At 37.0% G+C, this 25,969-nt stretch overlaps 2 protein-coding genes across 2 annotated transcripts; both read left to right on the forward strand.

The window, feature by feature from the left end:
• The first annotated feature begins 309 nt into the window (after window positions 1–309).
• On the forward strand, window positions 310–4,463 carry LOC131661158 (brassinosteroid LRR receptor kinase). Its single transcript, XM_058930590.1, has one exon. The coding sequence runs from the start codon at window positions 516–518 to the stop codon at window positions 4,110–4,112; it is 3,597 nt and encodes a 1,198-aa protein (XP_058786573.1). The 5' UTR covers window positions 310–515; the 3' UTR covers window positions 4,113–4,463.
• A 1,629-nt stretch (window positions 4,464–6,092) lies between these two features.
• LOC131657948 (uncharacterized) lies at window positions 6,093–7,403 on the forward strand. Its single transcript, XM_058927292.1, has one exon. The coding sequence runs from the start codon at window positions 6,093–6,095 to the stop codon at window positions 7,401–7,403; it is 1,311 nt and encodes a 436-aa protein (XP_058783275.1).
• The last annotated feature ends 18,566 nt before the right edge of the window (window positions 7,404–25,969 follow it).

Raw genomic sequence — 25,969 nt, forward strand, 5'->3', positions numbered from 1 at the left:
AAAATAAATTTTGGTTAAACAAATCTTGTAATTTTATTAAAGTATTTTTGGATTCTAGAACATCTAATTAATTTAAGAACATTTTTATTAACCCTTCTAAATACTTTTACATTATTCCAATAAATTTTAACCTTACTCTATTAAGTCAGTCAAAAGAGAAAAAAAAAACATTACTCCATGATTAATACAAGACAGAAGGAAAGAAAAATAAATAAAAAATTTAAAAATTAAAAAAATTTAAAAGACTATTTTAAGAAAGAAATACAGGGAGTGTCACATGGCATGTGAGCAACACCAGCTGTGTCCATCCATCCATCCATCCATCCACTCCTCAACTTGAGATAAATACCCTTGTTACCTTCCTTACTCAGACTTTTGACTCTCTGTAGCACAATCTATCTATCCAATCTATCTTCACACACACTCTCTTTCATCATCTATCATCTCTGAATCATACTTTCTCTAAAAACCTCTCTCTATAATGGCAGTAGTACCATACCTCACTTCCTAAACACATGAACATATTCTCTCTCCTTCCCTCTCTACACCCACTAAAAATGAAACCCCTCTACAGCACCAACACTCTCTTACTCCTCCTTGCTCTATTCCTTCTCCACTTAGGACCATCCCACTCTTCTTCTTCAACTTCAGCCTCTCAACTTCTCTACTTCAAACAATCTCTCCCTAACCCATCTCTCCTCCATGACTGGCTCCCTTCCAAAAACCCATGTTCCTTCACCGGCATCACCTGCAACCAAACCACCGTAACTTCCATAGACCTCACCTTCATCCCTCTCAACACAAATCTCACCGTCGTCGCCACCTACCTTCTCACCCTCGACCACCTTCAAACCCTCACCTTAAAATCCTCAAACATCACTTCCTCTCCCATTTCTCTCTCCCACACCAAGTGCACTCCCTCACTCACCTCCATAGATCTATCACAAAACACTATATCCTCATCTTTCTCCAGCTTATCTTTTCTCTCCTCATGCTCCGGTCTTAAATCTCTTAACCTCTCCAACAACCAGCTCGACTTTGATTCTCCGAAATGGAGTCTCAGTTCGTCTCTCCGGTTCCTCGACGTCTCCAACAACAAGATTTCCGGCCCTGGATTCTTCCCTTGGATCCTTAACCATGACTTAGAGTTTTTATCTCTCAGAGGAAACAAAGTCACCGGAGAAACCGACTTCTCCGGTTACAAAACTCTCAAGCATCTTGATATTTCCTCTAATAATTTCACTGTCTCTATACCTTCCTTCGGTGACTGTTCATCCCTCGAACACCTCGATATCTCTGCAAATAAATACTTCGGCGACATTACCAGAACTATCTCGCCGTGCAAAAACCTCGTCCATCTCAACCTCTCCGGCAACCAGTTCACCGGTCCAGTTCCTTCTCTTCCTTCTGGCTCCCTACAGTTTCTCTACCTTGCCGCAAATCACTTCGCCGGAAAAATTCCGGCGCGTCTGGCTGACCTCTGCTCAACTCTCATCGAACTCGATCTCTCCTCCAACAACCTCACCGGTCCAGTCCCACGCGAGTTCGGCGCGTGCACTTTGTTGAAGTCGTTTGACATATCGAGCAACAAATTCTCCGGCGAGCTTCCGATGGAGGTTTTAACTGAGATTAGTGGCTTGAAAGAACTGGCGGTGGCGTTTAACGAATTTTCTGGTCCACTTCCCGAGTCGCTGTCGAAGCTAACGGGTTTAGAATCGTTAGATCTGAGTTCGAATAACTTCAGCGGAACGATTCCGAAGTGGCTTTGCGGAGAAGAATTAGGGAATAATTTGAAGGGACTTTACCTACAAAATAACGTTTTCACGGGTTCTATTCCTTCAACGCTGAGTAACTGTTCTAACCTCGTTGCTCTTGATTTGAGTTTCAATTACCTCACGGGAACCATTCCTCCGAGTTTAGGTTCGCTTTCGAAGCTTCGCGATTTAATCATGTGGTTGAATCAGCTTCATGGCGAAATTCCTCAAGAGCTTCGAGATATGTCCAGTCTCGAGAATTTGATTCTTGATTTTAATGAGTTGAGTGGAACCATTCCGTCGGGGCTTGTGAATTGCACCAAGCTGAATTGGATCTCGCTGTCGAATAATAGGCTTAGCGGGGAGATTCCTCCGTGGATTGGAAAGCTTTCGAATCTTGCTATTTTGAAATTGAGTAATAACTCGTTCTCCGGGAGGATTCCGCCGGAGTTGGGTGATTGCCCTAGCTTGATATGGTTGGATCTGAATACAAATTTTCTTACGGGACCGATACCTCCAGAGTTGGCTAAGCAATCGGGGAAAATTGTGGTTAATTTCATCAGTGGGAAGACGTATGTTTACATTAAGAATGATGGGAGTAAAGAGTGTCATGGAGCTGGGAGCTTGCTGGAATTTGCAGGGATTAATCAGGGACAATTGGGGAGAATTTCAACAAGGAACCCTTGTAATTTCACTAGGGTTTATGGAGGTAAGCTTCAGCCTACGTTTACGCTTAACGGCTCGATGATCTTTTTGGATGTTTCACACAACATGTTGTCTGGTACCATTCCTAAGGAACTTGGTGAAATGGTATATCTCTATGTTTTGCATTTGAGTCATAATAACCTATCTGGTAGCATTCCTCAAGAGCTTGGTAGGATGAAGAATCTCAATATTCTTGATCTTTCTTACAATAAGTTACAAGATCAAATTCCACAGGCCTTAGCAAGGCTTTCATTGCTCACTGAGATTGACTTCTCCAACAATTTTCTCTCTGGATTGATTCCGGAATCTGGTCAATTTGACACGTTCCCAGTTAGTAAGTTCCAGAACAACTCCGGTCTTTGCGGTGTTCCTCTTCCACCGTGTGGGGCGGACTCGGGAGGGGGTGCGGGTTCGCAGCATAAGTCTCATAGGAGACAGGCTTCTCTTGCAGGGAGTGTGGCAATGGGATTGCTTTTCTCTCTTTTCTGTGTTTTCGGTTTGATCATTATTGCTATCGAGACAAGAAAGAGGAGGAAGAAAAAGGAGGCAGCTATTGATGGTTACATTGACAATTCTCATTCTGGCAATGGCAATAATTCTGGCTGGAAATTTACCACTGCCCGCGAAGCTCTCAGCATTAACCTCGCAGCGTTTGACAAGCCACTTCGAAAGCTCACTTTCGCAGATCTTCTAGCAGCAACCAATGGTTTTCACAATGACAGTCTCATTGGTTCAGGTGGTTTCGGTGATGTGTATAAAGCTCAGTTGAAAGACGGAAGTGTCGTGGCCATCAAGAAACTGATACATGTAAGTGGACAAGGGGACAGAGAATTCACAGCTGAAATGGAAACCATTGGGAAAATCAAGCACAGAAACCTTGTTCCTCTACTGGGATATTGCAAAGTTGGAGAGGAAAGACTGTTGGTTTACGAGTACATGAAATATGGAAGTCTAGACGAAGTCCTGCACGACCCGAAGAAAGCTGGGATCAAGATGAATTGGTCAGTGAGAAGGAAGATTGCAATTGGAGCTGCAAGAGGGTTGGCTTTTCTTCACCACAACTGTATCCCACATATCATTCACAGAGACATGAAATCAAGCAATGTCTTGATTGATGAAAATTTGGAAGCCAGGGTCTCTGATTTTGGTATGGCTAGGCTTATGAGTGCTATGGACACACATTTGAGTGTAAGCACATTGGCGGGTACACCGGGCTATGTCCCTCCAGAATACTATCAAAGCTTTAGATGCTCCACTAAAGGCGACGTTTATAGTTATGGTGTAGTTTTGCTGGAGTTGCTGACGGGGAAAAGACCAACCGATTCAGATGAGTTTGGCGATAACAATCTTGTCGGATGGGTTAAACAACACGCCAAACTTAAAATAAGTGATGTCTTTGATAAAGAGCTCATGAAAGAAGATCCCAATTTAGAGATCGAGCTTTTGCAGCACTTAAAGGTAGCTTGTGCTTGTTTGGATGACAGACCTTGGAGGAGACCTACAATGATTCAAGTCATGGCAATGTTCAAGGAAATACAAGCAGGTTCAGGAATGGATTCTCAGTCTACTATAGCCACCGAAGACGAAGGTTTCAACGCCATCGAAATGGTTGAAATGAGCATAAAAGAAGTCCCTGAATCAATCAAGCATTAATCGTGGCAACCAATTCCAGAAAATTCTTCAAAGAGAAAGACAAGAAAGGAGGAAGAAGGTGATGCTTTTCAGCTTCCCAAAAGTTTTTTTCTTTCTTCTTCGCCGCTTCAAAATCATTATTTCAGAATTTTAAAAGGAAACGGTTTCATGGAATTGCCTTGTCCTGCATTGCCTAGGTCTTTGATCAATGATCATCATGTATGTAATCTTGTTATTTTTATACATAAAAAAGTTGTTTAACCTGTATATAAACAGCTTCAGTTGTTGTTACCAAAAAACAGCTTCAGTTGTTACCATCTGTGTTTGTTAGAATTTTCAAAGTACTACTTGTCAATTATTATTCAGATATCATCACCCTCTAAAGTTTCCATGCTGAATAGTATTTTTGGCCTAATTGAGTGTCTAGTGTTACTTTACCATCCATTCTTTTTCTTCATGTTACTATAAAAACAAAATGGAACAGGTAGGAGTCAAGACACTTGAATTTAAGCACAATACACTATCATGTATCGCCATCTGTCTCTTTCGGTTAAGCATGCACATTTCTTGGATCAATCTCTAAAGTGAATGACTTTACAAGTTTTAGAGAAAATTGCAATACATGAATCAAATTGCACGCACTTCTGCATTTCCCAATGCATTATTGTGCGTGTGTGTAGTGAGGACCAGTTAAAGTTAACTACTATGTAAAAGTTTCATGTAAAAGTTTGTATGGCAAGAATAAAAAAATCTTAAAATTGTAAACAATGTATAGGAATTTAAAATTTAAAATTTCTCTAACATTAAATTACTCTTTTAAATCATAAAATATCAGTCAAATATTCTTTTTTAAGAGACTCAACCACCCTCATAATAGTAGCTTCAGCTTCATGTAATAAACAATAGAATAGTAAATAAATGACATCTGTGAAAACTTAAAGCACATTGAAGAAAATGGACCAACCTTGTAACATATGAAAAACGAGTGTTTATGGTAATTATGTATGACAAGATTCAGCATGATTAATAATTGTTCGGACCACAAATATAAACAGTTTAAGAAGTTTATCTTTCCTCATGAATACCAAATTTAGTTGGACCATTCTTTTTTCACCAAAAAGTTCCTTATCTCATAATTGCAAACCTTTTTATACGAAACTAGTGTATTTTATTTTTATCATCAAAAATCTTCACCTCATGAATGAGTGATTGTTCATTTCTTATTAATAATAATAAAAAAAGTAAATAAACGAATCTATTTTGTCTGTTCTTCGTGGAATCGTGCAAAGCACGTGATTTGGATTGAAGATATGGTAAACTAGTATTATTTTCTCTTTGACTGGGACAATGTGCCCCTCTAGTGGTCACGTACTATAATGTTGTAAACTTTACTTCAAAGCCATAACCAATAAATTTGATTATAGTAATACTCTAGATTAGATGGAGACAAATTATCTGTGCTAACTAAGGTTTTAGGTTTTATTAAATTGTATTAAATTTGTTACATGTGCAGTTTTGCTTTTGCTTATAATATTGGGATATATATATATATATATATATATATATATATATATATATATATATATATATATATATATAATTCCAAGCAAATTTTATAAAAGAGATGATATTGAGAACAATATACTGTCTCAATATTTTTTTTCCCCGCATTAGTATGATATATCTTCTTTCATTTGTGATGAATTAGTCAAATTATCAAAATAATTTCAAAACATAAAAAAGAAGAATGGGCATTCAAAGACGAGATTGCTAAACATTTAAATTTAGCAAAATATGTAGATGAGATTTACAATAATATTCTAAATATGAGTTTTGACTATCATGGACTCTATGATGTCTCACTATTCCGTTGGTTGCAAACTTGAGTGGTTAAGTTCTACATTATCTATAAATTAGTGAAATGTTTGATTTAAAAGAGAGATCACTCAAAGACGAGATTGACACTTAACTGACGACCAATGACACTTAACTGCAAATATTATGGGTGAGAGAGTGGAGCGAAACACGGTGAGGTCTGATGAGGGTGATGCAGGGTGGACGGAGGTGGGGGGACGGAGAGTATCTAGGGCTAGAGTTCGGTGGGATCATGTGGGGGGAAAAAGGCTATTTCCAAAACGCTCGTCAACGTCTTTTTTCTTCACGTCCTTTCCAGAGAAGATGAAGGCTAGAGACCTGTATGAAGTGTTCAAGGTTTATGGGGAGATAGATGAGGTTATAATACTAGGGAAAAGGGACAAATCCGGCAAGAAATTCGGCTTTGTTCGTTTTTTCGATGTTGTGGATGCTGACATTCTAGCAGTGAAGCTGGATAATATTTTCATAGGCAAACAGAAGTTGTTCGTCAACTTCCCTCGTTTTCATAGGGGTAAGGAGGTGAAACAAGGTACGTTAGCCAAAGAGACAAGTACTGATGAGAATCCAAGCAAGAGGTTCCATAGAGGAGTGAAGGAGGGAACTCGCGATGTGCAAGGTGTGTCCCAAGATAGAACATATGCGGCGGTGACTCGTATTACGGCCGGTCCGGCCTTACCTCGTCAACAGTACCTGGAATATGTGTGTGATACGTCATTGGTGGAACAAAGATTCAACAGAGCCTTTGTTGGGAAGGTTAGAGAGGTGGGCATGACTTACAACATTCAGGATCTGTTTGATATGGAAGGATTCTTTGGGGTGAAAGTTACAGCTCTAGGAGCGAATTTGTGTCTTTTGGAAGATAGGGAGGTGGGAGCAGTGGGGAAACTATTGGAGTTTGATAGAACGTGGGTGGATAGATGGTTTTCGGAGATCAAGAAGTGGGACAAAGAGGTATTCGATGGTGAAAGGGTGACGTGGGTGAGATTGTTTGGGCTTCCTTGTCTTTTCTGGAACAATTCTTTCTTTGAGTTTATCACAAAACCAGTTGGGGTGTTCATAAGACCAGATGCAAATACCTTGGATCAGTCACGTTTGGATGTGGCACGGTTTCTGATTCGAACTCGATGTGCAGCTGGGATTGATGAGATCTTCAACGTGAAACTCAATGGTGTTCCTGTGAGATTGAAGATGGTAGAAGACGCACAGGGGCCGATTAGGGTTTTATCTTCATCTCTAGATCATCCTTCTTCTGAATCAGAAGAGGTTGATTCTGATTTAGAGATGGATGGAGGTTCAGAGGGTGGTGTTCCGGTCAACTTGACGGAGCCGGAGATAGGAGGGGAAGAGTCGCTCGGAGAGGTGGCGTTGTCTGTTATGGCAGAAGGAGACAAAACAGATGCTTGCATGGAAATGGATTCGGCGGGTTTGGTGAGCTGAAAGGTAGAAGGGTTTTTACCAGCTTTGGTGAAGGATCAGGAGACAGCGATGGTACACAAGGCGGCAGAAATTCTGGACATAGGGGTTTTTTCTGAAAAAAGCGGTAGGGATGTGACGGATAACGAGGTTGTTGATAAGGTGTTTCCCAATACCTGGGAGGAGGGGCCCACGGAGTTGACTAAGAAATTTTCTAAACGCACAAATTCCTGGCCTCTCATTCACGTGCCAACTTTTAATGATGACGTGGAGTTTAATTTGAATTCTAAAGCTAAATCTCATTCTGTTGATTTGGGCCCTCTTGCTTGTTCTTCGTTGGGCCATCAGAGGGATTTAGGTAAAGCCCATTGTGAGGAGGTCCATACCAGAACGGACAGATTTTCACCTGGAGAGAGAACTCGTGGTTCTACTCACCCAGAAGCAAAGCTTGTAGCAGAAAATTCTTCGGTGGGGGCACACTCTACGTTCTCCTATGTCCCTTCCTCCATTTCAAAAAAAAGGCAAGTTGAGATCTATGGGTCAGCAGGAGCGACGACGTCTTCTTCCTCTTCCAACTTCGAAGGTTGCTCGTCAGAGGCAGATTCTCTTGCGGGAAAGGGTTTCTCTCCAAATCCGATTGCCATTAGGAACTCTTTTCTTCCTCTCCGAAAACCCAAAGCGGCGTTAGTGAAAGGTGGTGCGGGCAGAATAGATAAGGGTGGGGCGGCGGCAACGGTTCAGGCTAACAGTGATTCGGATTCCAGATTTGGTGAAATTCCTGATGAAGATGTTACAAGGGGCAATAATAGATTTTTGGCAAGAGAAAATGAAGAGATAGCAATTAAATTATGGGAGAAGGCTTCTCTATTTGGAGCTCGAGGGATAACATCAGATTCGGTCATGGTGGATTCTATCATCTCTATGGAACAGAGGGACAAATTATTAAAAGAGCAGAAGGCAGGAATCAAAGGAGGTAAGTCATGAATTTCATCTCTTATAATCTCCGTGGGTTGGGTAGTTCTCTGAAACGTAGATCCTTTAGCAACTTGGTTCGTAAAGAGGGCTTCGATGTTTGCTTTATTCAGGAAACCAAAGCTGTGTCGGTTCCAGATAAATTCATTTTTGAGCTGTGAGGTGGGACAAATGTTGAATGGTCCTTTAAAGCTTCTGCTGGTAATTCTGGAGGCTTGTTAACTTTGTGGAGAAAGGGATCTTTCGAATCTTGTTATAGCTTTCGGGGGGAAGGTTTTTTGGGAGTTTGTGGTTTATGGAATAGCATTTTGGTGTATGTGGTCAATGTGTATTCTGCTTGTGTTCTGGATAAGAAGTGAAAGCTGTGGAGGGAGTTAGAATCTTTACAAAGAAGGTTTCCGAAAGGTGCTTGGTTATTGGGGGGGGATTTTAATGCTGTTCGTGATGAAGCTGAACGAAAGAGTGTGAATGGGGTTGTGAACAGGAGTGAATTAGAGGGGTTCAATAAGTTCATTAATAGTATGGAACTGGTGGATCTTCCTGTTTTTGGGAAGAGATTTACGTGGTTCAGTGCCGATGGTAAAGCGATGAGCCGTTTGGATAGATTTCTTATGTCGGAGTGTTTGGTGGAGGTTTGGAAAGTGGGCGGTCAAGTGGTAGGGATGAGGGAGCTATCTGATCACTGTCCGATTTGGCTCAAATCCGATTCTTTGGATTGGGGACCAAAACCATTCAAGTTCTTTTCTTGTTGGACCAAGCATGATGAGTTCTTCTCCTTCACCGAGAAGAGTTGGAATGAGATCCATGTTAATGGGAAAGCTTTATATTGTTTCAAAGAGAAACTTAAAGTTTTAAGGACCGCTTTGAGGAATTGGAATAGAGAGGTTTTTGGCTTTTTTAATCTTGAAGTGGAAGAAGCTAGAAACGATCTTAATGCTTTAGACATCGTAGCTTCCGATGGTAGTGTGGTGGATCTAGATGATTTGGCTCTAAGACGGTCGGTTGCTTCTTCCAAAATGTGGGAAACTCTTAATTTCAAGGAAAGCATTCTCCGTCAAAAGGCTAGGGTGTTATGGTTGGAAGAAGGGGATTCTAATTCCAAGTTTTTCCACAAAATGGTTAACATTAGAACAAGACGGAATTCTTTTTTGGGTTTAAACACTTCAAGAGGGTGGATTGACCGAGTTGATTTGGTGAAAGAGGAAATCAAGAACCATTTTCAAAATAGATTTGCGGAATCTTTGGTTTCCCGTCCGCGTTTGGATGGTATTATTTTTAACTCCATCTCGGAGGAAGATATGTCCTTTTTAGAGAATCCTTTTACGGAAGAAGAGGTGTGGGATGTTATTTCAAAGTGTGATGGAGATAAGAGCCCCGGGCCTGATGGATTCACTATGGGTTTCTACAAAGCTTGTTGGCCTTTCTTAAAGAAAGAGATTCTTGATTTTGTCAAGGAGTTTCAAGTTTCTTCCACTCTTCCTAAAGCGGTTACCGCTTCTTTCTTGGCTTTAATTCCAAAGGTAAACAATCCCTTGTCCTTAGACGAATATAGACCTATTTGCCTCATTAGTAGTATGTATCGGATTTTGGCTAAATTGTTGGCGTCAAGATTGAAGATGGTTTTGGGAAATCTCATTTCTCCTTGTCAATCCGCTTTTCTACCTAAGCGTAACATGTTGGATGGAGTGCTAGTCTTGGATGAATCTTTGGACTTTGCTAAGAGATTCAACAAAAGGTGCATGATGCTAAAGGTTGATTTCGAAAAGGCGTATGATTGTGTGTCGTGGGATTTTCTTAGGTACATGCTTGTAAGGATGGGGTTTGGTGTTAAATGGAGAGGTTGGATCGAAGCGCTTGTCTTTAATAGTTCCATGTCTATTTTGGTGAATGGTAGCCCTACTAGTGATTTTGAGGTTTTTAAAGGTCTTAGACAAGGTGACCCACTATCACCTTTTCTTTTCTTATTGGTGGCGGAAGGATTGGCGGGCATGGTTAAAGTAGCTTCCTCTCTTGGTGAGTTTAGGGGTTTTTCGGTGGGGGTTGGTTCTAAGTTGGAAATTCTTCAATTCGCGGATGACACGGTTCTCATAGGTGAGGATTCTTGGAATAATCTTTGGACGTTTAAGGCCATCCTTAGAGGTTTTGAGCTTGCATCGGGTTTGAAGGTAAATTTATCCAAAAGTAGACTTTTTGGAGTTAACTTGGATTCTAATTTTATACAAGCCGCTTCATCTTTTTTTAATTGCGAGATTGGAGATCCTTCCTCTTTTATGTTTCTTGGGATTCCGGTGGCGATCAATCCTAGAAGATGTTCGACTTGGAGACCTATAGTGGACAAACTAAGGAAGAGATTAGGGGGATGGCATCACAAACACTTGTCGATAGGAGGGAGAGTGGTGCTCTTGAATTCCATTTTATCTACTATACCGATCTTCTTCTTTTCTTTTTACAAAGCTCCTAAGGCTATTGTAAAGAAGCTAATTGATATACAACGATCGTTCTTATGGGGGGTGAGGAGGGAAGGAAAAAGGTGTGTTGGGTTAGTTGGGACTTGGTGTGTCGGCCAAAGAAGGAGGGAGGTTTAGGGGTGAAGCATTGTGGAAGATTCAATCTTTCACTTCTTTGTAAATGGAAATGGAGGATCTTGGATGGAGGAAATTTTTTTTGGACTAACTTTCTTTCTTGTAGGTACGGCGATATAAAGAGAGCTATGCTCATGGCTCCGTCTTTTAATTCAAGGAGTAAAGCTTCCCTTTGGTGGAGGGACCTTTGTTCTATCGGGGCGGATTCTTCGACCACATCTTCAAATTGGTTCGTTTCTTCTATATCCCCTAAGCTTGGTTCGGGTTCATTTATTCTCTTTTGGATGGATCGTTGGTTGGGTAACATTCCGCTAAACACTATGTTTCCGGAGTTGTTTTTGTTAGCCAAAGATACTTGGTGCAAGGTAAAAGACATGGGGTTTTGGAATGGAGAATTTTGGAGTTGGCATTTGACATCTTTCATTAGACCCATGGATCGGGCAGCCGCGGCTCAGTTTGAAGAATTACAAACTCTTCTAGTTCCGGTACATCCCACTAGGGCGGAAGAAGATGGTTTCAAGTGGTGGCGTCATGCTTCCGGTTTTTCGGTTAGTAATGCTTATGATTCTTTATCCTTATGTGTTGTTCCGGCTTTTTCTTTGGAATCCTCTCTCCGTGTGGTTTTCTCTAGTCTTTGGAAAACAAAAGTTCCTAGTAGAATCCTCATTTTTGGTTGGAGATTGATTTGGAATCGGCTTCCAACAAAGGTTGATTTAGCTAAGAGGGGTATTTTGGTTAATCCAAGTGAACTTCGTTGCCCTTTTTGTCTTAATTTCGAAGAAGATCTCAACCATATTTTTTTTGAGTGTTCTTTTACTAATCGTTGGTGGAGGAATTTTCTTTATTGGTTACATTTGACCGACGATTCCGCGGTTGATTCGATAGTGGGTCGCCTTTGTTGGTTGGAGAAGCATTGTGATAAAGTGAGGGGCGTTGGTTTGAATTGGTTCCTTGGTCTTGTTTTTTGTTGGATTGTGTGGATTGGTAGAAATGAGGTAATTTTTAATGGTTTGGATGTAAAATCTTTCGATGGTTTAGCTCGCATGAAAGCTCTAGCTTGGGATTGGTTTAGTGTTTTCTTCAAAGGTTTTTGTAATAGGTCCCGGGAGGAATGGTTCTTAGATCCCGGTTTTTTTACTTTTTGATTTTAGTTGGAGTATGCGGTGTTTTGTTGGTTAGTTTTGGTTATGCCGACCGGTTTTGTATTCTTGTATTTGGGTTAAGCACCCCTAGTGCTTTTTAATTCCAATTTTGCTTATAAAAAAAAAAAAGAGATCACTCATATAGTGGACGCCTTAAGGTAGAGATATACTGTCTTTCTTACTTGTGGTCCTAAAGTATTGAGTGTCTGTTGGTGTTTATACATCATCCAAATGATCTCAGAGCTATGGTTCGACTTGGCGGAAAACAAGGGAGCTATATCATATGTTGGATCCTATTATAGGATGTGAGAGACTCATACTTAATTACACAACAAATGATATCAGAGCTATGGTTCGACTTGGTGGGGAACATATGAGCTATATCATATGTTGGATCTTATTATAGGATGTGAGAGACTCATTTGTAGGTGAGAATGTTGAATGCAAGTGTGAGTGGTTAAGTACCACATCGTATGTGAATGGATGAAATGTTAAATTTATAAGAGAGAAGAACTATATATCCGATGCCCTAAAATTGTGAATGAAGATGCGACGTCTTCAGGGACATACTTAGGAATTTCTTTAAGTGGGACAAAAAATTATTATATTAAAAATAAAAATGTTTATACAAATAATTATCTTAAAAATATTATATCATGATATATTAAGACTTTTTACCACTGGGAACTGAAATATACTTATTGTGACGGATTATATCAATTTATAAGTTATTAACTAATAACATAATTACTGTATTAATGTTAAGTAGAACGCTATTGATTAAAAAAATTATACTATTTTATAAATAACACCATAATATCCACTAATTGATTTAATTTTAAATTCCCAATATTATAATTTAATTATTTATATAGATGACCGAATAATTATTTTATACTATAATATTGTACCTTTAATTTTCACAAATAAAACGATCCTAAGTAGCTACTTAATTTATTTAATAGGTTGTAACTAGGATGACAAAACGGGTCAGACCCGTCGGGTCGGTCGGTTTGACCCGCCATTTTAAGCGGGTTGGACTGAGGTTTTTGGCTCTGTATTTTAAGTTGTCCCGCTCCACCTAACCCGTTAAAAAAAGCGGGTCGAGGTGGGGCGGGGTGGTTTTTGCCTGCGGACTTTTTTTTAAAACGTTTATTTTTTACTTAGAATTAAAACAACTTTACCTATAAAAATAACACTCTTCTCTAAGGATTATGTTGATTAGATTGTATTCTAAAGAATTATACATATAAATTGAATTATAATTGTAGTGTTCTTTCTATATCTTTCTAATACATGTGTTGATTAGAAAAACTTGAAATAAAAGAACAACTGTATGACATGCAAAATTATTAAGTTCTAATATATTAGCTCATATGTTTTATTTAGAAATAAATGTTGATTTTAAGAAAAGGAAGGATTTGATTAGTGTATATATATGTGTGATAAATTTATGATTTAACTATTAAGAAATCGGTCAATATAAGAGTCTATATGATGTAAATAGTGAGAAAGTCAGGTGTTGATATTTTATGCACTACTATTTTATGCATTGTGATGTATTATGCAATGAAATTGTTATCACTGTTTATCTTGTGTAAATTCTTAATTGGGTTCCTTTTAGTAGTTAGTTTTTGAATAGGATTAGGATGATATGTATTGTTTATTTATTTATTTTAATACATTTTTTTTAGGGTCTTGCTAACGAGTGCGCTCAGGGCAATGGTTAAGCATTCCTAAAAAAGAAAATATCTTATAGAAATTTTAATATTTCAATTTTTAAGCCATTAAATACGCAGATTACCGAGATTAAGTTACTATTTTAAAGTTTTTACCATTGCCTTGATGGTTAGCATTTCCCTTTTTTTATTGTGCTTGAGTTTTTTTTTTGTTGTAGTTGGTCTTTAAGACATCTTGAAATTCTATTGTGCTTTGTAAGAAAAAAATCTTTTATCAAACTCTTTGGTAATAATTAAGAAATTTGTAAATTATGTAGTAAATCAAATTGTAAAATAAAAAAATAAAAATTGGCGGGTCGGCCCGCCAACCCGCCATCTCGTTAGTAAACGGGACGAACTTGAATTTTGAGCTGGACACCTAAGTTGGCCAATCCCACCCTGGCCCACTTTTGGACGGGCTTAAATAGGGTGGGCCTAAACGGGGCGGGCCGTCCGCTTTGCCACCCCTAGTTGTAACATATAAACTACTTGGAATAAAGTTAGTGGGGGCAAGTGTCCCCAATGTACAAGGCATAAATTTGTCCTTGATGTCTTCTTCTCTTGTTGTCTTAGAGCTTTTGCTACGCTGGTGCTCTCGAATTTTAGTTTTTCCAAGACATTCTCCTATGAAAGGAGGATTTGTGTAAAGTTACATAATCTCATCCAAAAGATGCACTCTAAAAGTGATAGGGAGAAATAGAGTTCTAATATCTTTGAGAGTAAGAGTGCCTTGTTTCCATTATAGTTTGGTGAAACGAGAGATATTGCGTACCATCCAAATCAGGCAAGAGTGAAAGATATAATCTTGTAGTAAAAAGGCTTGTAATCCTCTTTTTCTATAATGGAGATATTTTACTGGACCAAATCACGCGATTTTTCTCTTTTATATTGAAAGGGGTTTCCATGTAAAAATCATTTTTGTGATTTTACTAGTCTATTCTCTTTATTTTTGGTTTTACTTCATGTCAATTTGATTTCATAGAGTGATTTTACTAGTTTATTCACTTAATTTGTGCTTTCGCTTAATGTTAATTTAGAGTTCATATAGGAGGGAAATTATGTAGACATTTTCTAAAAGTGGTATCAGAGCTCTAGGATAGTAAGACATTGTATTCGCAAGAAAAAAATTCTCACTATGCTCTCGGTTGCAACTATGTTTGATCTTTCACATGAAAAAATAAATATCATGTTGCCTTTTAGTGCATGTCTATAAACGTTATATCTAAGAAAAGATTTGGTATCTAAGCGTGTCTATTGAACAACCTCTTTTTTTCTTTTAAGAAACTTATTTGGTGCACTATATTCATGAACTCATTTTTATCCTAGTATACAACACTAGTCCCATTAGTTGAATAAAATAGTGTTTTGTGTAACTCAAGTTGAAGAGTTTTATTACTCAAGACATATATATATATATATATATATATATATATATATATATATATATATATATATATATATATATATATATATATATATATATATATATATATATATATATATATATATATATATATATATATATATTTTAAGCTAACTACTGACAATTATACATATTGAAGGCCTGTAAAGGAAGACCACTTAAATTGCAATGGCTTGCACGAGCCAATTACGTAAAAGAAGAAACCATAAGGAAAGACTGAAAAAGTATGGTAGATAGAGAATCGAAAAACAATAGACGTGATTCCAAAATATATAGATCGAAGCTTGATTAAGAAAGTATAAACTTATACCAATATGCATGAATTGTGAACAAAGCTTGAATAATATATTACAAAGAACTCTTAAAAATAAAGCCCACCTTGTTAGACGACTTATGAAGTTATAGTATTCAGACATTAAAAACATGATCAAACATCTAAGTAACTTCAAATATGTCTTAAATTAGTTAATGAAAAATTAAATGAAGATAACTGACTAGTTGCAAACACTTGGATTCCCCATTGATCAATGGTTTTTACACGTTTATTTACCGTTGATTTTAGTCGTCTTTGCTTTATATTGTCAAGTGTTTTACTTCATTCTTCTACATTTTATGCTTTGGTTGTGTATTTTACTGTTTGCAGGCTCAAAGGAATAAATCGAGACAAATCTATGCGAAAAAGTACAAAAAGGGGAGTTTCGAAGGAAGTGAAAAATCAAGCTACATGAGGTCTGGCACGACCACCTGTGTCACCTGAAACTGGCCGTGTTAGGATGAAGCGTGGCCAAGAAAACTCAAAAGAGATGAAAGTCACGGGACTGACACGGCTCGTGTTAGCAAGGGTGAGATCTGGAAATTTTCAGCATGTTTCTCACCGTGACAGGCATGTAGTATTTTGATCATAACTAGAGCTTCATAACTCGGAATGACGTGGTTTCGGTGGCAAAAGTTTGCTAACAAAAAGGGCTACAACTTTGCTGAAGAACTCAAAGCCAAATTCTGAAGTTAAGGGCTGACACGGGCCGTGTTACCTAACACGGGCACCCGTGTCAGCAGTGCTGGGAGTGATTTCGAGAATTTAAGTTCAGAGGGCCAACACGGTCACCCGCGTTGCCTGACACGGGCAGTGTTGGCTAAAACGCTGATTTTGCTGATTTTTTTGATTTTTTATTAAGTGTTGACCCAAGGGGCATTTTGGGTACTTCCAACCAACCTAAGTGAGTCTGCACTATTTAGAAGAGTTTTAACGATGAATTAGAGGACTTTTTGGCCGAGAGAAGAAACACGATTGAAGATTGGAGAAAACAAGGGTTTGGGAGAGAAGAAGGTTTTCATGAACGGAAGTGATTGAAGATCAACTATCATCTCAATTCTTGTAACGTCTCTATTTTATATTTTGTTTTCTTTGAACGATATGAGTAGCTAATCCCTAATGCTAGGGGGTGTCCCAGATTGGATCATGTAATGACTTTGAATTCTTGATTTCCTCAATTCCATGTTTTATTATTCAATTTGATTATACAATGTTTTTATGCTTTCTTTGTCGGACAAACAAGGATTGATTTACGGTTAACGATTTGCTGGACCGCGGTTGTTAAGGTTTTTGTACGATCAAATTATAGTAGATATCACCTAGGAATAGGGATACCCTATAGTTACCGGTTAACTCTTGATAAAACAATTGCTAGATTTCATAATAAATCTCTAAGGAATTAGGATTAAGGTTGAGTGTTCAAAGGTTTTCCCGCTAAGGAATTAGGGGAAAATATCCTAAAGGGCTGGTAGTTAAATAGTATGAACTTGTTGAGGAGATCTAAATCCAAGGTTATTATAGAAATAGTCACACACTTTACCCTAGCATAATACTCATATTTGTCAAAAATCCAATTTACTTTTCTGCTTATTTTAATTATTGTTTAGTCACAATTTGCAAACACAACCCCAATATTAGTTTTTGTTTAATTGAACTACAATTTTAACTCGATATTACTACGCATTCCTTGAGATCGACATTCGTGGAATTTCCCTATTATTACTACAGAGGCAAAATAGTACACTTGCTATTTTACCGATCAAGTTTTTGGCGCCGTTGCTGGGGACTGCCAAAATATAGAGTTTTAATTTTAGTTCAATTGAAATTTTGTTGCTCGTCAACTAAAATTTTGTTTTCAGTTTTTGTTTATTTGAATTTGATTTTATCATAAAAAAAAGAAAAAAAGGCTGATTATTTTTGCTTCATGAACTCTTCTATACTTTGCTACTAACAAATTGTCTGAGTTTTGTAGCTATGTATTGTTTTGATACATTACCACCTGTATCTCCTGCATGTTGGTCGCCTGATTCAGGAGTCACCTTGGAAGAGGCGACTAAAATTTTTAAAGCATATAAGAGAGAGGTAAGAATCCTTATGAATGAATGTAAGGAAGCTAACTTTTATCCAGATAGGTTTATTTGGAGAAAGTTAGAGTTAGAAGAAGAATATGTGGAACCAGAAGAAAAATGCATAATATCAGATGAAGAGGATGCAGTAAGAATAGAAGAATTTGAGGTAAAAAAGAAATATGGGGAAGAAGAAATAAGGAAACTTGAAGATGGTCGAGTTTTGGATAAAACCACAAATTTAACAATTTGTGAAGATGTGGTCATCCAACAAGAAAATCTTCAACAAGAGAGTATCCCCAAAAACTATTTTTACAACAAGGCAGATGAAAGACAAGAAATTGACAAAGTACTGGAAGACATTTATGCCTTGTTCAATAAAATCAAGCTAAAATGGATTTGGCAGCAACATCATCAATACTTTAAGTTCATGGGATTGCTACCAAACAAAAGAAAGAAAAAAGATGATGTGTTCTTTGTGTCATATATGCCACCCTAACAAGGGGAATGGATCGTCGAGCCATGCGACGTTAAATGAAGCGCTTCGTGGGAGACAACCCATGCTTTTAACAACTTAGTTTTATTTTTGTGTTTGCTTGTTTTTTGTTTCAGGAAATAAAAAGGGGGACTTTCTGGTGAATGCTAGGAAGCTGCAGTTAGAGTTGCACTACCTTCTGTGAGTCACCCCTCTCGGGCTTGTTCTGAAACATTGGGGCCAATGTTTAGTTTAATTTTGGGGGAGGATTTACTCTTGCATTTTTCTTTTTATGTTTTTGTTATGATGTGTAAACCCAAACATTGAGTTCTTCCCAAATTTTGACCGAAATTTTAATTTTTGTTGAAGAGTTTTGATCTTAAAGAGCGATCAGGAATAGTATATAGAGATGAAGGGATGATTGTTTGAGGACAGGAAGTTCGGAATAATGTGACAAGAAGAGGTTTGTTTAAAAATCCTTGGTTCCCTAAAAGAAATACGAGTCTAACGTGTAGATTTGCACCATAGTACTTGTCTCCTGAGAAGTACTCCTCGAGTAGTTTATTGATACAGTCTGGCATAATTCAGATTCACATGCATGATGACTGGTTGAGAAAAAAAATTGATAAAGTTGGCACCAGATGGTGAAAAGGCGGTAAAAGGCAACCGACTCGCTAAGTTGGGTAACCCTCACCCGGTTATTCAGCCCAAAGGAGGTTGATCCCCAAACGTCGTCCAAAAAGGACAATATATAACTCCAAAGTTTGAAAATTTCATCGGTAATTAAAAGTAGCAAATGTTGCTCGTTTGGTGCCAGAAAAAGAAAGTAAAAAGCCTTGATTCGTCTCATGCATGTGATGATCATTATAAGAAATGCAGTGCCTTAATGTGATTGTCCGAATGAAAGAGGAGGAAAATCGGAAAGAGACTTAAGTGCAAAGCATAGTTGGAGAGGTATCCGAAAGGGGAGCATAAGGTTTAATGTTCTAGCAGAAACTCGTCGCGTCATGTGAATACCGGACCGACTGTTTCTTGATCAATACAAACGGGCATCTCACGTATGAACACCGGTGTACCTGGAAGGTCATTTTCTCTTGTAATTGTCGCTTGAGGTCAAGCAACAATTTAAGTTGGGGGAGTTTGATCAGTGGTTTTTACACGTTTATTTACCGTTGATTTTAGTCGTCTTTGCTTTATATTGTTAAGTGTTTTACTTCATTCTTCTACATTTTATGCTTTGGTTGTGTATTTTACTGTTTGCAGGCTCAAAGGAATAAATCGAGACAAATCTATGCGAAAAAGTACAAAAAGGGGAGTTTCGAAGGAAGTGAAAAATCAAGCTACATGAGGTCTGGCACGACCACCTGTGTCACCTGAAACTGGCCGTGTTAGGATGAAGCGTGGCCAAGAAAATGCAAAAGAGATGAAAGTCACGGGGCTGACACGGCTCGTGTTAGCAAGTGTGAGATCTTGAAATTTTTAGCATGTTTCTCATCGTGACAGGCGTGTAGTATTTTGATCATAACTAGAGCTCCATAACTCGGAATGACGCGGTTCCGGTGGCAAAATTTCGCTAACAAAAAGGGCTATAACTTTGCTGAAGAACTCAAAGCCAAATTCTGAAGTTAAGGGCTGACACGGGCCGTGTTACCTAACACGGGCACCCGTGTCAGCAGTGCTGGGAGTGATTTCGAGAATTTAAGTTCAGAGGGCCAACACGGCCACCCGTGTTGCCTGACATGGGCAGTGTTGGCTAAAACGCTGATTTTGCTGATTTTTGTGATTTTTTATTAAGTGTTGACCCAAGGGGCATTTTGGGTACTTCCAACCAACCTAAGTGAGTCTGCACTATTTAGAAGAGTTTTAACGATGAATTAGAGGAGTTTTTGGCCGAGAGAAGAAACACGATTGAGGATTGGAGAAAACAAGGGTTTGGGAGAGAAGAAGGTTTTCATGAACGGAAGCGATTGAAGATCAACTATCATCTCAATTCTTGTAACGTCTCTATTTTATATTTTGTTTTCTTTGAACGATATGAGTAGCTAATCCCCAATGCTAGGGGGTGTCCCTGATTGGATCATGTAATGACTTTGAATTCTCGATTTCCTCAATTCCATGTTTTATTATTCAATTTGATTATACAATGTTTTTATGCTTTCTTTGTCGGACAAACAAGGATTGATTTACGGTTAACGATTTGCTGGACCACAGTTGTTAAGGTTTTTGTACGATCAAATTATAGTAGATATCACCTAGGAATAGGGATACCCTATAGTTACCGGTTAACTCTTGATAAAACAATTGCTTGATTTCATAATAAATCTCTAAGGAATTAGGATTAAGGTTGAATGTTCAAAGGTTTTCCCGCTAAGGAATTAGGGGAAAATATCCTAAAGGGCTGGTAATTGAATAGTATGAACTTGTTGAGGAGATCTAAATCCAAGGTTATTATAGAAATAGTCACACACTTTACCCTTGCATAATACTCATATTTGTCAAAAATCCAATTTATTTTTCTGCTTATTTTAATTATTGTTTAGTCACAATTTGCAAACACAACCCCAACATTAGTTTTTGTTTAATTGAACTAAAATTTTAACTCGATATTACTACGCAGTCCTTGAGATCGACATTCGTGGAATTTCCCTATTATTACTACAGAGGCAAAATAGTACACTTGCTATTTTACCGATCACCCATTTCATTGTCTGAGAGGTTAAACACTATTGTTATAACTCTCATTAATTTTTTCTCAAGGTAGAAAGCTCAATATGAATTCTATTACGCACTAAGGAAACTTAAGTGACAAAGAAATATTTATAGAGAGAAAAGAGGGAAAATAGAGAGATAAATTTCAAAGAAAATATAAAACTCTAGAAAGTGGCATGAAATGAAAGAAGGCTACCCTCCTTTATATAGGTGATGAAAAAAGGAAATGATCCATGAACATTTTTAATGTCCTAATCGATTGGCATAAGGTCCCAATTGATTGGGTAACATAAATAATAGATTATCTTATTCCATTTTGGAAATTTTGTATAAGGAGCCGTTGACAATCATTAAGACATTATCCTAATCGATTGGTTGCATTTTGACCTCTCCCAATCGAATGACATAAGTACCAAATCAATTTTCTAGTTGAAAAATTCTTCCAATCAATTGGATTAAGGTCCCAATCACTTAAGTAGTTCATAAAAGTCTTCCAATTGATTAGCTTAAGGTCCCAATCAATTGGTTAGTTAAAAAATGCTTCAGAAAAGGGGCTGACAATATCCTAATCAACGAGCTCAAGATTGAAAACATTTGTAAGGTATAAAAAGGTTAGAAAATAAATTTCAAGTGTGTGTGAGTGTATGTGTGTGTAAGTTGACTTAGAACTTAGGAGCTACTTCCTTATTTTTACACAACTTGGGTCACTTAGACAAATACTACTTGGCGAGCTTTCACACTCTATCTCTTTCATTACTTTAAGACATTTAAGATTCTTTTCCAGATACCTAAAAAATATAAGAACTTTAATATTGAGTCTCTTTTCTTGATGAGGCTTCAAATATTTGTTTAGTTGAGTCACCATCATCAAAGAGTTAAAAGCTAATGCCACGGACTTCATCATAACTGTTGACATTGTCATCATCAAAACCTCATAGAGGTTCTTTTACATAATTGTCAACTTTATACCTGGAAGCACATAGATCCAAAAAATTGTCGTGACAGGATGCCATAAAAATAATACATAGATTTTGAAGAAATATTTGCATCACCGATGAAGATGATATCTTTTAGGATAATACTTGGTTTGAGTTCAAAAACAAGAAGTTTAATCTCTTCATGAACCCTCATAAATTTACAGAGACGACGTCTTACAACTTCATGTTTTTGAAGAATTATGAAATTAATGAGTACATCACACTTTTGTTGTATGCTAATGACATGCTTATTGTTGGAAATAAAATGAAAAACATAGATGAACCCAAGAAGGATTTAAGTAAATCTTTTGCTTTGAATGATTTGAGAGCGACTAAGAAAATTCTTCGAATTAAGATCATTAGAGATCATTATAAAATAATACTATGGATTTAACAAAAATATTGTTTCAATAAAGTTCTAAAGAGGTTCAACATGCATAATGTCAAACATGTGCATGTTTCAATTCCTCGATATTTAAAACCTAGTAACACCCGATGTCAAAATAATGACCAAGAAAAAGAAGAAATGAGTGAGATTCCAGATACTTCAATTATGGATAGATTTATATACGAAATGGTCCATACAATACCATGTATTGCATATGTTATTGGATTTGTGAGTAGATTCACATCGAACTCAGTAAAGGAGCATTGTAATGATGTGAAATAGATACCGAGGTATATGAGAGGAACTGACAAATAATGCTTGTGTTTTGGTAAAAGAAGTTTGTCGCTCATTGGTATGGAGATGTATACATGGCGGGTGATGAGAATTTCAAAATACCACATCAATATATCTAATTACATTTTTAGAGGGAGTTGTTTCATAGAAATCCAAATTTAAAAAGTGTGTTACATTATCAAATATCAAAGATGATTGTATTACATCATCGAGAGTTTAAATTTTATTGATGAAAAACTTCTTATATGAGTTATGACATGTACAAGATGAATATATGGCGATCTATGATACTCAAAGCATAATCCATTTAGCTATGAACCCATATTTCATCCATGTTCCAAGCACATTAATATTCATTAACATTGGATACGAGATAAGTGTCGGATGACAAAAAATTGAAGTTAGAAAAAATTCATACAAATATTAGGTGGCCTAATATAATGACAACATCTATACCAATAAATCAAGAATCTTAAAAATTGTTGCACTAGTCTCGGTGTAGTGGTGCCCCTTCTTAAAGTCAGGAATGAGAGATTTGTTGGTATACCCTCTTTAATTTGTGATGAATATTTCCAACACATAAAAAAGAAGGAGGAACATTCCAAGGTATTTAAATATTTAGATTACACATTCTAACTTAGAAAAAAATCCGAGTTTGTAAATCTAAGCATTTCCCATCTATTTACTCTCTTAAAGTTTCTAAGCCATATTCATCTCCTATAAATAGAAGGATTTGTAAAGTGTTTCATCATCTCATCCGAAGAAACAGTTCAAAAATGACAGCGAAAAATATATTTATAGGCTCTTTGAAAGAAATAAAATTTCATTTTGATCATAGTTTGGTGAAATCTAAGAGATATTGTATATCATCCAAATCATAGATATCATCTCATATTAGCAGAGTTTGTAATCATACTTTTTATTACGAAAATATTTTACTAGAATAAATCTCATAGTTTTTCCCTTCACATTGAACTAATTTTTCTCATAAATAATTTTTTTAGTGTGATTTACTATTATTAAATCCTTCCTATATTAGCTTTGTTATGCACATCCGCTCCTAATCTCGGATGAAAGGAGAGGTTTATGTTAGGCAGTTGACAAACATCATAAATCTTTACCGAATTTCTATGATATGGATGAACTACAAAATAATATGAATTCTAGATCGTTGCCCGTAAGAAACACACTGAATGGCTTGAGTACAATGTAAAATAAGGAAGGCTCATTGCATCTCCGCCTAGATGTAGTGAAAAATAAGCAAGGGTTCCCATATTTTTGTGAATGGGTGTGGGTAAAGAAGTTAGTTCATGAGAGTAGGATTATACAAGTGAAAAGCGAAAGAATTAGACAACTCAGGATTTAAACTTTGGTACACCAGAAAAGTTAGATCGAGAAATGGAGTGAGAATTATTGTGGACAAAGAGTGGAAGAAGGGTATTGTGGTTATGAAAAGATTGAATAATAGCCTTGAAGTTTGTAATAGAACAATACACCTTTAATATTATTAGTGCTTTTGCACCCCAGGTTGGCTTAGTGAAACACCTAAATGTAAAATTTTGGGAGGATTTAGAAGGCTTACTTTAAGATATACCCCAAAGAGATAAGCTTTTTCTAGGAAGGGATCTAAATGGACATGTAGGAAGCATAACAAGAGGGTTTAAGAGTGTACATCAGGGCATGGTCTAGGGGAGGTAAATGTGAATGGTAAATATATCTTGGAGTTTTCATTGGATTTGGATCTTACTAAAGCAAATACCTAGTTTAGGAAAAGAAATGAGCAACTTATAAAATATAAAGGTGGGGTGACATGATCTCATATAGATTTTTTTTCTTATCAAGAAGTCAGATAGGAAGATTTTTTTGGACTGTAAAGTTATTATGTGAGAGAGTTTGACTATCCAACATAGAGTATTGGTTATGGATGTAAGAATCAAGTGCAGAGCAAAGAGAATAAGTCACATGGGAGTGCCACATATCAAGTGGTGACATTTGAAGGGTTAAAAATAAGAAAATTTCCCAATCAAGATCTTGGTGAGAGGGTTTGGACAACTACAAGGAAGTGCTAATGATATGTGGAATAAGGTGGGCCTAGAGATTAAAAAAGTGGATAAAGAAACATTGGGGAATCAAAAGGTTTTGGACCTAGGGGTAAAGAATCATGGTGGTTAAATGATAGTTTTTATAATAAAGTTAGAGTAAAAGAGGATTGTTTTAAAGAATCGTCTTGGTATAAAAATGCCTAAACTTGAGAAAAGTATAAGAAAACTAAGAATGAGACCAAGAAGGTGGTGAATGAAGCAAGAACCCTACATTTTGATGGATAATACCAATCTTTAGGACGCAAGGAGAAAGAAAAATCTATATATAGGTTTGCTAAGGACAGAGAAAGAAAGACAAAAGATTTGGATAAAGTGAAGTGTGTTAAAGATGAAGAAGACAAAATTTTGGTTTAGAAAAAAGATATAAAGGATGTGTGAAAGAACTATTTCTACAATTTATTTAATGAAGAATATGTTATCTCACTAGACTATAGCAGACTCAACATTAGAGAAGATGATTGAAACTATAATTACTTCCATCATATTAAGAAACAAGAGGTGAAAAAAATGTTGAAAAAGATGAAGACATTAAGACGATTGGGCCAGACAACATACCTATTGAAGTGTGGAGAATTCTTGGAGATAAAGGTATTGAGTGGCTCACCAAACTCTATCATAAAATTATAAGGTCAAAGCAAATATCAGGGTAATAGAGAAGAAGCACTTTAGTTTCAATCTATAAGAACAAAAGGGATATACAAAATTGTGCAAATTATAGGGCGATTAAACTCATGATTCATAAAATGAAGTTATAAGAAAGAGTGACTGAATGAAGACTAATAAAAGAGACTCAATTCATTGAGAATCAATTTGGTTTTATGCTTGAAAGGTCGAACATGGAAGGGATTTATCTACTATGACGTGTGATTGAGTAGTATCAGATGGACCAACAAGACTTGCACTTAATTTTTATTGACTTAGAAAAGGCGTATGATTGAGTGCCTTGAGTGATTTTATGGAGAATCATAAAAAAGAAAAGGGGCAGGATTGCATATATTCGAGCTATCCAAGATATGTATGTAGGAGTATCGACTAGTCTGCGTGCACTGGATGGAGAGATAGACGATTTCTCCATTACAATAGATTTCCATCAATGTTTAACCCTAAGCCCGTTCCTTTTTACCTTAACTTTGGATGTACTCACAAAACACATCCAAGAGCTAGCACTGAAATGCATGCTTTTTACAGATGATATAGTCCTACTTGGAGAGTCGAAGGAGGATTTAAATGATATGTTGGACGAGCTTTAGAAACACGTATTTTCACCTAAGTTGGAGTAAGAGAGGGTATATGAAATGCAAGTTCAACAAATTAAGTAGCGTTTATAACCTAAAGGTGAAATTCCGAGACCATATCTTCCCTCTAGTCACAAAGTTCAGTTATCTCGGGTCTGTAATACAAAATGATGGAGAAACATAAGGAGATGTAA

This window comes from Vicia villosa, linkage group LG3 (assembly GCF_029867415.1).
Source record: "Vicia villosa cultivar HV-30 ecotype Madison, WI linkage group LG3, Vvil1.0, whole genome shotgun sequence".
Taxonomy (NCBI): domain Eukaryota; kingdom Viridiplantae; phylum Streptophyta; class Magnoliopsida; order Fabales; family Fabaceae; genus Vicia; species Vicia villosa.